Here is an 11,418-nt window from a genome sequence, read left to right on the forward strand (position 1 = left end):
CCTGAGATCAGCGTATTCTCACGATTTTATACAGCCCGTCCTGCGATATGTTAGCCAATTTGAACTTGTTCGAACTTGTTAGTATGCACCGCCTGGCAGTGGACGCTGGCTGGCAGTCACACTCTTCTTTAGAATATATAGCATTGCGAAGACTCGCGCGATTTCGATTGGCAACAGCGGCTGATGGCCAACTCCATTCCCAAAACGGACTAACAGCAATGCCTCCTTCCCTAGGAGATCATCCTCCCGTCGAAGTTTGAAGAGTCTCATCTTAAGAAGGTTGACCTGGCCAATGACAAGTGGTTATGGCCTAACCTTACCGTACTTTGAACCTGTGGCCAAGTTCGAATTTCAATCAATGGTTACCCTGGCATTCCATTCTTCCCTTAAACTGGCGTCCAATGTAGCAGTTTTCGGTAACTGGTTGATTTGGAGTCAATTATAATCGGTCAAACACTCTGAAGATCATCCTGACAGTTGTGGAAGCCCCCTTTCTCATTAGTCCTGAGGGTCCATCAAACATTTTGTAATTATCGAACTCTCCGTCTTTTGAGCTGAAAATTGAAAGCCCTGAAGAAGAAATCCATGACAAGTTTGACTAAAGAATTTAATATTATCATGAGTAGGGATGAGTGATATACAAAGTATGCAGGAAGAATGACGCCAACGAATAATTCCAATGCACCAAAGACACCGACCGAATTTTGGAGCCAAAATCGCTAAAACAAAGAGCTCACCTGGGTAGTGGACGAATATCATGTAATACGCGAGACAACCCCATCCTTCCCTAACCGATCCAAGACCCCCTTCTTCAACCCAAGGAACCGTTCAATATCTCCACGGCGCTTGCCCTGCTTATCCCGCATCGTCAACACCTGTTGAATAGTCACGGCATCCAGGAACGATCTCCCCGGGTGACCCGCATGACCGAAGTGTTCGGCTTCTTTATCCGCGGCCTCTGTGAGACGTTGTCGAGCAGTGACAACCAGTAGTGCCGGGTTGGAAGCTTGTGGAAAGACAGTTTGCATTGAGCCTCGGTTGAAAGTGCTTGAGTTTGAGTACGTAGGTGATGGATCGACGGGGCCTATGGACCGGAGGGAGGCAGCGAAGTGGGGATCTCGGCCGTCCATGTCGATGGCTAAATGGTCATTAGTTTGTTTTCCTTGCTGGCCTTGCATCTGTTGCATGTAGAAGACTTGAAGAGATCGCTGGCGAGTGTACGTACCATCAGACTTCACGTCGGATGCTTTCTCCTTTGAGTGGTATTTTGGGCCCTGAGAGGAAGGTGCAGGTGTTTGAGGAGGCAAGGGACCAGCGTTGGGCTTGGGCGCGGAAGAAGGCGTAGGTGCAGACGCTGCTTTGGTTTCTTTTGGAGCTTTGCGCGGTCCTCTTGGCGGGGGAGCCGGCTGCTTGGGGTATTGGCGCCGTGAGGCTGCGCCAGCCGCTGATTTGGCGGGCTTTGAAGCAGCGGAACCCATTGAGAATGATGGGCTGTGGATCGGAAGTGTTGGTATAAGGCGTTGCAGCTTTTTGCGGAGCTTTGAGTCGAGGTTCCCGATGTCGCCTTGGCATTACGGCCTGGACTTCGGGTCGGTATTTTGCCAGCAGAACAGTCAAGCAAGACTTCTCACAAACCTGAGTATATGAGTCATACAAGTTAATATTTAGGAAAGTGTTAAGCAGAACTAAAGACGGTAGAGATTCTCAAGGATATTGAACAAGCCCCTGTTGAGATCAATGGCCTGATCTCTGAGGCAGGATTGCATAACTATATATACCGTCCTAGGCAGGCGGTAAAGGAAGCGGTCTATCTGTCCTGTCTTGTGACGTCAAAAATACAGTCAACAAACAGCTTCCTTAGGAGTATGAGATAGGTATCTAGCGAGATCCCCTAGGTAGAGCAACACATACTCGTCCGATATGTCTAGAAATGTCAAACCAAATGTTGAAGGGCGTTGGCGGGCAGCACATGTTAGCGCAGCTACTTATCTGGAGATTCCAACCCAACCCGTATTACAAACAATTGGGAGATGATCACATTTGAAGATCGGCGAGACTTTTGTGAAATTCCAGTGGAAACCCTGTTATGTGTTTTGCGAAAACATACTGGGTATCACTGCAGCTAAGATACATACCACCGGAACCTAGGACCACACGACAGTTTGGCAGCGCCGTGAGAGGATAAACAGGACCACGGTAGATAAATTCATGTATGTTCCGGAATTTTACCGGAGACCAGCAAGACGCCGGCCCTGCACTTCACCTAGCGCGCGGCTGCCACTAACAAATGCGACCACACCAACAACAGCCATCGCGGGAAGGACCTTGAACAAGTTCCACGAGGTATAGTAGAGGAAGAAGATTCCCTCAAATGAGATCAATGATCCGAGGAAGACAGCATGCGAGAGAGGGGCAGACTTGAACGCGGAGGGTAGGTGGTTGACGTTGGCGCCGAGGAAGAGCCACTAGAGACAATCTATAAGCAACGGCCTTGGCGCAAAAATGAGATGGACTTACCAAGCCAGCAAGAGCGGGGAAAGCAGCGCCGACCATGGCGACAAATGCCAAGGTTATGACAATTGGCGGGCTAGACGCAGAATCCTTGAAGATATGGTGGATCTCGGGCTTCTTGCCATATCGCTCGGTTTCAACGGTCGGCACGGCCTCTCCGGGGTTACGATCGATCGACAACTTGAACACAGAGCTATCGTAGGCATCGGAGCTTCCAAACCCGCCAATGACAACATGCGCATCAACTGGGCCGGACAGAGAGAGGAATTGAATCGGCAGGTCTTTCTGGGTCTGGAGGGCATGTGTTAGCTGCGCCGCGGAAAGTCTTTTCGGGGTTGCATACCAATTCGACTCTTGACTTGCCATTATCCTTGACATTGAAAGGGTAGGAGATATCCAATCCAGTTTGAGCATCTTTGAGCAAAAGGAAAGCCTGGTCTGGTCGCTTTGGAGAGCTGTCTTCCTGGGTTGTCAAGGTGACGCGTAAGGTATCGGCACCGAGAAGGGAGACGGGCTTGGAGAGCGGCTTGGATGCAGTAAGTCTAGTTTGAACACATTGATTAGTTTCATGTACCTTCTACTTGAGACAAAATACATACTTTTCCTTGAAACCTCCATTGACACCAGCACCTTTTGATTGAACGGCCACGGTGGCATCAGTAAAGCCCCAAGCTGTGGCGGCAGCGCCAGGTAGGGCAGCTGCAGCCAATAGGCAGAATGGGACGGTGGCCTGCCACAGATGCATTGTGAAAGAAATAACAGAAAATAAAACAGAAACTAACAGAAAACAGCTGTAGAGAGCTCGGGGAGATGGTGGAGGATAGAGGAGTTGCAGAATAAGGCGGACAAGTGAAGCCGATAAGCGCCGATCAACCATAGCCCTAATTTCTTTTCTGTCGACCTCAGCATCTTCCATCACTTTATTTCGCCTTATCTCGCACAAATACAATTCTAACGTCCGCCTAGTCCTTACAAGCTTGTTTATGAACACCCTAGAAAACAACTGCGGATGGTGGTACCTCTGATTTCGTGAGTTCTGCGCCTATATGTCGGGCCCTAATTCCCAACTTCTCCCCTTCCGTGCACTGCGGTCTTCTGACGTCGACCCTGCCCTTCACCTGATGACCCCCCTATAATGTTATCCACGCCCTAGTTGCCTGGTATTGGAGGTATGGGCTAGGCTTCCACTTATACAGTTCATTCACTCTATTTACTGCCCGTTCTATTCGCATGGATAGATTATACTGACAAATTGCGGGCCATTTAGCTTTAATTCACGATGCCTCCAAAGAAGGGCCAGCGTAAGTCAATGCCTGCGCGCATCAATAAGGCGCCTACATTGTCACCTTCCCGGCGCTCGCCCCGCGTACCTCGTCCGTCAAAAAGTACAAATGAGAGCATACAACCCGCCAAAACGTTGAACACATCCGCCAGTCCCAAAGACAGTTCTAGCAACATTCTTTTCTACACTCCGAATCCACCTGTTACAAGTAATCCACCTGCTTCAAATTCAAGTTCACGTGGAACGAGTCCCGAAACACCATCCTCGCGTCGGCGGGCGTTCCAGTCTCGTCCGTCACGCCTCTCAACTGTTTATCCTCCAGCCCTAGAAGCCCCGGCCACCAGCTCAAGTAGTCGACGGACAAGAAGAACAGCTGCACTTGAAACACCCCAGAAAGAAGTATCAGATATTGACTTTCCAGAGAGTAATGGTAGCGCCAGCTGGACATTTGACCAGTACATGGGCAGCTTTGAATCCGAAGGAACAGCCGATGGTCCCTCCAGCCCTACCAGTGCCTCCGATATGCGGAACTCATCCCGGGTTCGCAAGCCCACCATCAGGGCCATTGAATCTTTTGAATCAACTAAGAAGAAGCCTCGCCGCAAGAACATGACAGTGTCCGCCCCGACCGTCGAAACTCCTGCCCCTGCTACTCCTGCTACTCCTGTGGCTACCAAGGTTGCAAAGGTTGCGAAGGACAATGTTTCGAAGCAGCCAATGAGAAGAACAAGAAGGTCAAAGAGAATGACCAACTTGAACATGCGAAAAAATGCTGTCTTGATCGGTTTCGATGTTAACGTGAAGGCGGCTGGCCAGAGACTGTATGACTTGACAATTAAGTCCTTCAGCCCTGACTTTACTCCCCCTTTGAATATCCCTGTATTCTTGGAGCAACAACGAAGTGAATACTTCCGTCGCCAAGATGAAGAAAAATATGGCGTCGACATGCCCGCCAAAGCCACGCCGAGTGATGTCGATGTCGATGTAGATATGATCGACCAAGACCTCCCAGCGCCTGTGATCGCTTCTTCTTCTCCCACCCCACCCAACCCCCCCACTCCTCCTACTCCTCCCACTCCTACCACCGCAGTCACCGACGGCTCAAGCATCCTGAGCTACAAGAAGCAGTCTGACACCAAGGTTGGTAGCGATGGCTGGATTCAAACTGGCTACGTTAATTCCAGTGGTGAAGAGGTTGCTTTGCTCCCCGAGAATTGCCATCCATATTACCCGTCCCATACTTACGGCTACGAGGGTCTCCCTTTTCCACCAGTGCGCGCCAGAACCAGCCAGCAGGCCGAGGCCGATGCCACTCACAGCTTCGCACCACTCCTGGGAGACCGTAACCTCCCATCTGATGCGGTGGCCCCATTCGTCACTGAAAATGTGGAGGAGGAAAAGGCTAGGGCTCTGGCTCGGGTCCCTGTGCCAACCCCTGCGACTAAGAAGCCTCGTACCCGAAAGCGCCGTCAAACCGCGGCCGCCGATGAGCCTGCCGCAGCCGTTCCTGCTGCTACTACCCCCGAGACCGGCGCACGCAAGTCACAGCGGCGCCGCCGCCAGACCGCTCCTGCTCCCACTCTCCTGTCTCCCACCTCTTCCCTTAACACTGCGACTGAGGTCCAGTCTTCGGGCCCGGCTGCCGCCGTCGCCCCCGCTGCCATCGAGGGCGATAAACCTAAGGTGCAGCGACTCCGGTTGACCTTGAAGCCGGCGCCCAAGACTGAGGCCTCCGGGGTTCGAGCATCTGCTTCCAAGAAAGGCCCCGCCACGCAGTCCCTTTCCTCCCCCGCCCCCCCGCGTTCGCGTGCGCCGTCCTCCGCACCGACCAACAAGCGCCGCCGCCGCCGGGGCATGTGAGGCCCCTGTGAGGGCAAAATGATGAGGCATTCTGCCCGGCTGATGCCGGGCGATGATTATCACTCTTCGTTTTCTTGTTTTTTCGCTATCGACCTTTTTGTATGATTGATTACCAGCGGGCGTTTTCAAGCATGTATGATTAGCATCGCGGGGCATACCATGGAGTTCATGGTGAATTATGAGATTTTTTAGTTGTCTTTGTCCTTGCCATTAGTATTGCTTCATTTCCTACTCTTTTTGCCCTCGTGGTCCTCGTAAAAGGTAGAATCTGACATGTCACACGGGTCGACTTTCTGCTTACTTTTGCCTGATTTACTTTGTGCGTTCATTCGCACATAAGGCAGGATCTGTCACCTAGGCACCTCCCTCATCTCATCTGACCTCTCTTTCTTCTTTCTTCTCCTCTCCCATCTCTTCTTTCGCTTTTCTCGCTCTCTAGCTACCTCCAACTTTCATCGATCGACCCCGGGATAAGGTAAGGATGACTCATTACTCCACACCTTATCCAAAACGTACTCAGACTATATAGTTTCGGACGCCAGAAATGTCGTCGATACCATTTCGAAAAGCTCATATTGACCACTATGTCCGATGGCTCAGACTCAGACTCCACCGACATCGAGTTCTTCCGGGCACTACCCGATGACACATATGAAGCCATCAGGTCAGAGGCCAGTGCTATCCGGAGGATCATAAAAGAACAGAAGGAACTTCCCTTCAGGGTGATCAAATACTACTACTTCGAAATGTCTCGCCGCAACACTACGCGGATATCACATCAGCCATGGCAGAAGGGTTTGATCAGAGGGCGCAGAACCGACATCCATCGCTGCCTCCGCCGCTAAATCACCCTACCACAGCACCCCATCTTGACTGGAGCCTATGAGACCGCCTCACGCGGCCTACTTTTTGAAGTACAAAATGTGGTACACGATATGAGCCTAGCGCAGTCGATCCATCCGGTAGGGTCCAAACGCGTCCGAGGTGTGTCTTCTTCAAAGCAGGCAGACGATTCGTGGGCCCTTACGCAACCTGTTCCAGGTCGCAATGCAAAATGGCCGACCGTTGGGGTCGAAGTTGGAGTCTCTGAGACATATCGAAAGTTGAAGGCAGATGCATGGTGGTGGTGGCTTACAAACTCAAAGGGCGATGTGAAGCTTGTGATTATCGTATCTATCAATCGACAGAAACCTAAAATTAAGAAGTCATCGGGTTATTCTTTTAGGACTTTGAAGATGTGCTTTAGTCTTAATTAAAATGTAGTTTACAATATCTATAATCAGTGGTTGAAGTACAGTCAACTTCGTCTTCCTATTGTAGACAAGCTTATAGTAATGCCTCAGGCGCCAACACCTCCCCGAATCTTCCCTCACAGAATTCACATCCTCCAACACACCAAGCAAACCATGTAAGCACGTCCCAGCAATTTCTTCTATGATCAGATTTGTCTAACAAAAGCCAAGAATAATGTCATCCCTCAAAGACCAGCAAAGATACCGATCCGTGGATCCCAAAACCCGGCCTCCACGTCCAATTCAACAACCCGCTGCTTCGCGGCTCCCTAAGGGGGTGGATGATATCCGGAAGACAAAGGAGTACAAGACTGCTGCACGGAGGTAAGTGCCATCATCTTCTGTCTTCGGCTCTACTTCTATGTTTTTGTTTGCTTGGTTGGCGAATATTACATGGCAACAATGAGAAATCTAATCGTCTTTAGATGGACAACGACTATTGTCGGACTACCGATTGTAATATATACATCATGGATTCTTTATGAGCGACGTGAGTACTTTAATGCCCAGGCAATCTTAACATTCTTTTTATTGCATATACACTAACTTATTTCCTTTAGTCTATCTTGGCAAGAGTCCTAAAAGTCGGGAAGATCAGAAACAGAAGGATTAATCTGCTTCTTTTTGTTTTTAATTCTTCTGGAAGCGGGACTCTCTGTACGATCCAAAATAGAATGGCATTTGAAAGGCTTTACAACTGTACATAAGAAGCCCTGAAACAATCTGTCTTCTCTCATCTCTATCTAGAGCAGTCTCTTGAGGGGGAGACAAATCCGGTTTAATGCATTCATTGTAAAATCCAACGCCCGGAGTCTCAAAATATATCCATGGCTATGGATAGGCGAGAACAACCTACCCAGCCGAAATAACATAAACAGAAGAAAGGTACAACATCCAGATGCATGATTCCCAACTTTGGAAATTCTGCCCTAAATCCTCCCCACATTGCCAGCCTGCTGGGGTGAAAAGCAAGAAGAAGAAGTATATATAATCCAAATAAGGTATCTGGAAGAGATGGAAGAGATCATCTAAGAAACGAAGTGACAGAAGGATAAGGTGGGGGAAAGAGATCGTATAGACGTCACAGCCCTTAGCTCTAGGAACCATCAACTGGCAACGCCTTGGAAAGGAACCTGTTGATCCCCCGAGCCAGCCGACGGCGGCATAGATATCGAGTTACCGCTAGCGCTAGCGGGCTTCGAAGTACGCTCACGCATGCGACGGCCCTCCATGAGACCACGCAAGCCGCGCTTCTGAAGGCCGATGACACTGCTTAGATCACCGGTCCAGAGCTCACGTTGGGGGCGGCGCAGCTCGGCGTCTACGTCACGGTGGTGATGGGTAGAGCGGGACTGCGAGCGGCTTTCATCGCCACTAACCCATTCGGAGTCGGACTGGCTGAAACTAGCGCTGGACGCGGATGTCGCTGTGCTTGGATTGCTAATAGAATCCTCGCGGTCGCGGCGGGATCTGCGTTGGCGCGAATGCAGGGAGACACTGGTATCAATGCGGAGAGATGGAATACCTCGAGCAAAGCTGCTGAGAGCGCCTATGCTGCTCGCTACTGATGCGGAGGCACCGCCATGCTCTGTGTCGGACGAGCCTGATGTGAGTGCACCGTGTTGGGAGTCGCTGTGTTCGCCCATTGTGGGCGCAGTGCCGTTGTGGCCGGTGTAGGCTCCATTTAAAGCCTCAAGTGTACCCCCTGGTCCACCATTGAATCCAGTACCGCGACCACCGCCGGCGGCCATGGCAGCTGCGTTGAATACAGCCGCGGCGTTGCGCCCGTCAAGAATCTGATGGAGTCTTTCGACGGTGGCCTCTAGGAGTCCGTCAATTTGGTATGGGCGTGCAAGCTGTAGAAGCGAGCAGAGAATTTGTGGTGTGCAAAGCGAGGTGCCTACGGCTGGGAGAGCTGAGGTGTAGAGGTACTGAACCAGCACTTGAAGAGTCAAAATGGTATGGGGGAGATACAGCACACGCGGTCGGGAGGTCGGGGCAAGGCTGTGAGCAGATGGAACTTCAAGATTCTCAAGCAGAGACTTCGAAGGTACAGACTGATTGACAAGAGTTGTTGCATCGGAGCCTATCGAAGGGGTGATAGTGATGCTCGAGTTGCGGCTCGGGTGTGTCAGGGACGGACGAAGAGATGCGATGTCTGCAATACCTCCGTCCGACGACTCGCGAAGAAGTTGGATAAAGTACGGACCCCAGCGCCGAGTTAATATGCGAGAGTTGACGGAGATACATTCTCCCCCTATAGCCTGCAATTCCATGTCGGCCATCTCTGGCAAAGATTGCGCGAGCTTGCCTAGCTCATCGGATGCGGCAGACAATGGCCGCCCACCCGATGTCAACTGCACTAGCTTCTTTTGCAAGGATGCCGGAACAGAAGAGGAGCTGTAAGACTTATATCCCGATGTTGGAGAAGTGCGGCAAGCATTGTTGTAGAGTCCAAATGCCTCTAGTTCGACCAGACAGACGTGCGAGAAGTTGATTCGTCGGTGGTTGTAATCATCGACAAGGCTGCGCTTCCGGTGTCCAAGAATCACAAAAGAATTACGGCGAGGCCAAAGCACTCCCCGATTCCAACTACCCTGCCCAAACACCGATCCTCCAGCATCAATACGGCCCCAAGTCAATGTTTTCAGGTCGAGAGCCCACAGCGCATATTCTTGCTTCGATGAAGTCAGGTATGTACCACTGACAACAAAGTGGCCGTTGATAATGCCACCGTTTGGGAAACGCAGTCCCGGCGGGGACGCTTGGCTCTGCATTGGTCGTTCGACAAGGCGTCCGTCCGGCAGGCGCACCTGCAACTCCAGCTTGACATCAAGGAAATTGTAATTGGAGTATATCAGCATAGGGCAACCTGGAGATTCAGTGCTATCTTGAATCGGCTCGTGTTGATCACGGTCTGGAGCTGAGGATCCAATTTCGGACACATTCATTCCCACTAGAGGAGCTACGACACTGCGATAAGCACCGCAGCTCCTTCCCAAGGGGCTCGTGTTGGTCCATTTGAGACTGCGCAGGTTGAAAACACTGATTTGTTCGATGTAGTGATTAGAACTGTCCTGTCCTCCGACCACCACCATCTCCGCACCCCCAAAGCCATCAATATCCACACCAAGTGTACCTTGATGAGAGGAGGATTCAGGGTTATTGTGAATGGCGGATAGAGGTGCACTGGCAGATGTGAAGCAAGCGCTCGACGGCAGTATCGTGGCACAGTGTGCGTAGCGCCCCTGAGGAGATTCATGGGCAGCAACACGGGTCCATGCCCGCGTTGGTACATCGAAGATGTGAATATCCGACATAACCACGACTTCCGATTGTGACTGCGATTGCGGCTCCGCCGGGTTCTCATGGTCTTTTAGCGTAGGCGCAGGTGACATGCCTCCATAACAAACCAACTTGTTGTCCCCCAAAGCACACACACTGTGGAAGTATCGCGGCGGTGGAACATCTCCAGCGGGCTCAACTTTCGTCCAATGTCGTCGAATCAAGTCCAACTCATAAAGGTTGGAGGTGAGTTGGGGACGGCTGCGTGAGAGGATCCGGCCTCCGAAGACGTATAGCTTATCCCCCAGTATAGTCGTAGTGGCACCGACGAGCGGACGGGGTTCCTTGCCGGTCGTTCGCCGCACGTTGCACACCAGACCAGAGAGGTTGATAGGACCAGAGGAAGGATGCTGGTTCAAGGACGGAGAGGCCCCCGGCGCAGAATCCTCTCGCCCTGTATCCCCCATATACCCCAGACTCGACTGACTTCGCGACATCATGGTGGGCGGGTTTCCTGTCCGCTTTTCAACGGAGACAATCGTGTGGGTAGCCGTTGACCCCCTGTTTCAGTTCTCCCAATATCGCTCGCATGCGATGAGGCGTTTTTCTCTCGAATGCGTCTTTCTGGGACAATTTTCCCGGCGCTGATCGTAGGTGTGGTACGGCTCGAAATGGTCGTTGTGGGGAGTCGAAAAAGGGGGTGTCCCCGCGACGCCGCAACTTTGGCTCCAGGCTGGCTTCAGAACGAGGAAATTGATGGATAAAAACTAGGCAGACAGACTAACGCCGATCGTATCTTAGATGAGCGCACAGTCCTGGCCGAAGTGTCAGCCGTCGAGGTTGAAATCGGCACAAAAAATGTTTACCGCTTTTGTGTCTCCCCATAACTACCCCTAACTATAGCAATCCCTTCAAGGAACGCAATGCTCTTAACTCATGCATTTACTAGGGGAATCAATCTTTGCTCTGAATAAATCTCCAATACTCTATGCTTTGTGATACTTTCCCATAGGTCCCTTTCTACACCATTTATCATGATCTTATCTTATACCTTTTATCCTTCTGACTCCGGACATACAAGGAGAGAACAGAGGAGAAGGGGAACAAGAGGTGACGAACTTGCCGATTTGGACTTGACACCAAAAATGAAGCTGCATCTGCTCGGAGGGAGAGGCGTGGAAGAAGAAG

General features: G+C 51.1%; 6 protein-coding genes across 6 annotated transcripts; 2 read left to right on the forward strand and 4 right to left on the reverse strand.

The window, feature by feature from the left end:
* Nucleotides 1–26: 26 nt before the first annotated feature.
* On the reverse strand, nucleotides 27–270 carry N7518_003915 (uncharacterized protein; the record flags this gene model as incomplete). The annotated part of the gene is made up of 2 exons (XM_057184842.1): nucleotides 27–40; nucleotides 90–270. 2 exons carry the CDS (start codon nucleotides 268–270, stop codon nucleotides 27–29), a joined length of 195 nt encoding a protein of 64 aa, XP_057041612.1.
* A 485-nt stretch (nucleotides 271–755) lies between these two features.
* On the reverse strand, nucleotides 756–1,478 carry N7518_003916 (uncharacterized protein; the record flags this gene model as incomplete). The annotated part of the gene is made up of 1 exon (XM_057184843.1): nucleotides 756–1,478. The coding sequence occupies one exon, from the start codon at nucleotides 1,476–1,478 to the stop codon at nucleotides 756–758; it is 723 nt and encodes a 240-aa protein (XP_057041613.1).
* A 747-nt stretch (nucleotides 1,479–2,225) lies between these two features.
* N7518_003917 (putative oligosaccharyltransferase subunit ribophorin II) lies at nucleotides 2,226–3,256 on the reverse strand (the record flags this gene model as incomplete). Its single annotated transcript, XM_057184844.1, has 4 exons — nucleotides 2,226–2,465; nucleotides 2,518–2,802; nucleotides 2,855–3,053; nucleotides 3,111–3,256. 4 exons carry the CDS (start codon nucleotides 3,254–3,256, stop codon nucleotides 2,226–2,228), a joined length of 870 nt encoding a protein of 289 aa, XP_057041614.1.
* A 534-nt stretch (nucleotides 3,257–3,790) lies between these two features.
* On the forward strand, nucleotides 3,791–5,653 carry N7518_003918 (putative GPI-anchored cell surface glycoprotein; the record flags this gene model as incomplete). The annotated part of the gene is made up of 1 exon (XM_057184845.1): nucleotides 3,791–5,653. The coding sequence occupies one exon, from the start codon at nucleotides 3,791–3,793 to the stop codon at nucleotides 5,651–5,653; it is 1,863 nt and encodes a 620-aa protein (XP_057041615.1).
* Nucleotides 5,654–6,237: 584 nt separating this feature from the next.
* On the forward strand, nucleotides 6,238–7,558 carry N7518_003919 (uncharacterized protein; the record flags this gene model as incomplete). Its single annotated transcript, XM_057184846.1, has 6 exons — nucleotides 6,238–6,448; nucleotides 6,599–6,865; nucleotides 6,917–7,061; nucleotides 7,117–7,269; nucleotides 7,371–7,435; nucleotides 7,506–7,558. The coding sequence occupies 6 exons, from the start codon at nucleotides 6,238–6,240 to the stop codon at nucleotides 7,556–7,558; spliced, it is 894 nt and encodes a 297-aa protein (XP_057041616.1).
* A 493-nt stretch (nucleotides 7,559–8,051) lies between these two features.
* N7518_003920 (putative regulatory protein Ral2) lies at nucleotides 8,052–10,730 on the reverse strand (the record flags this gene model as incomplete). The annotated part of the gene is made up of 1 exon (XM_057184847.1): nucleotides 8,052–10,730. One exon carries the CDS (start codon nucleotides 10,728–10,730, stop codon nucleotides 8,052–8,054), a length of 2,679 nt encoding a protein of 892 aa, XP_057041617.1.
* Between the last annotated feature and the right edge of the window lie 688 nt (nucleotides 10,731–11,418).

The sequence above is a fragment of the Penicillium psychrosexuale genome (assembly GCF_028828465.1).
Source record: "Penicillium psychrosexuale strain IBT 29551 chromosome Unknown utg000003l, whole genome shotgun sequence".
Lineage (NCBI taxonomy): Eukaryota > Fungi > Ascomycota > Eurotiomycetes > Eurotiales > Aspergillaceae > Penicillium > Penicillium psychrosexuale.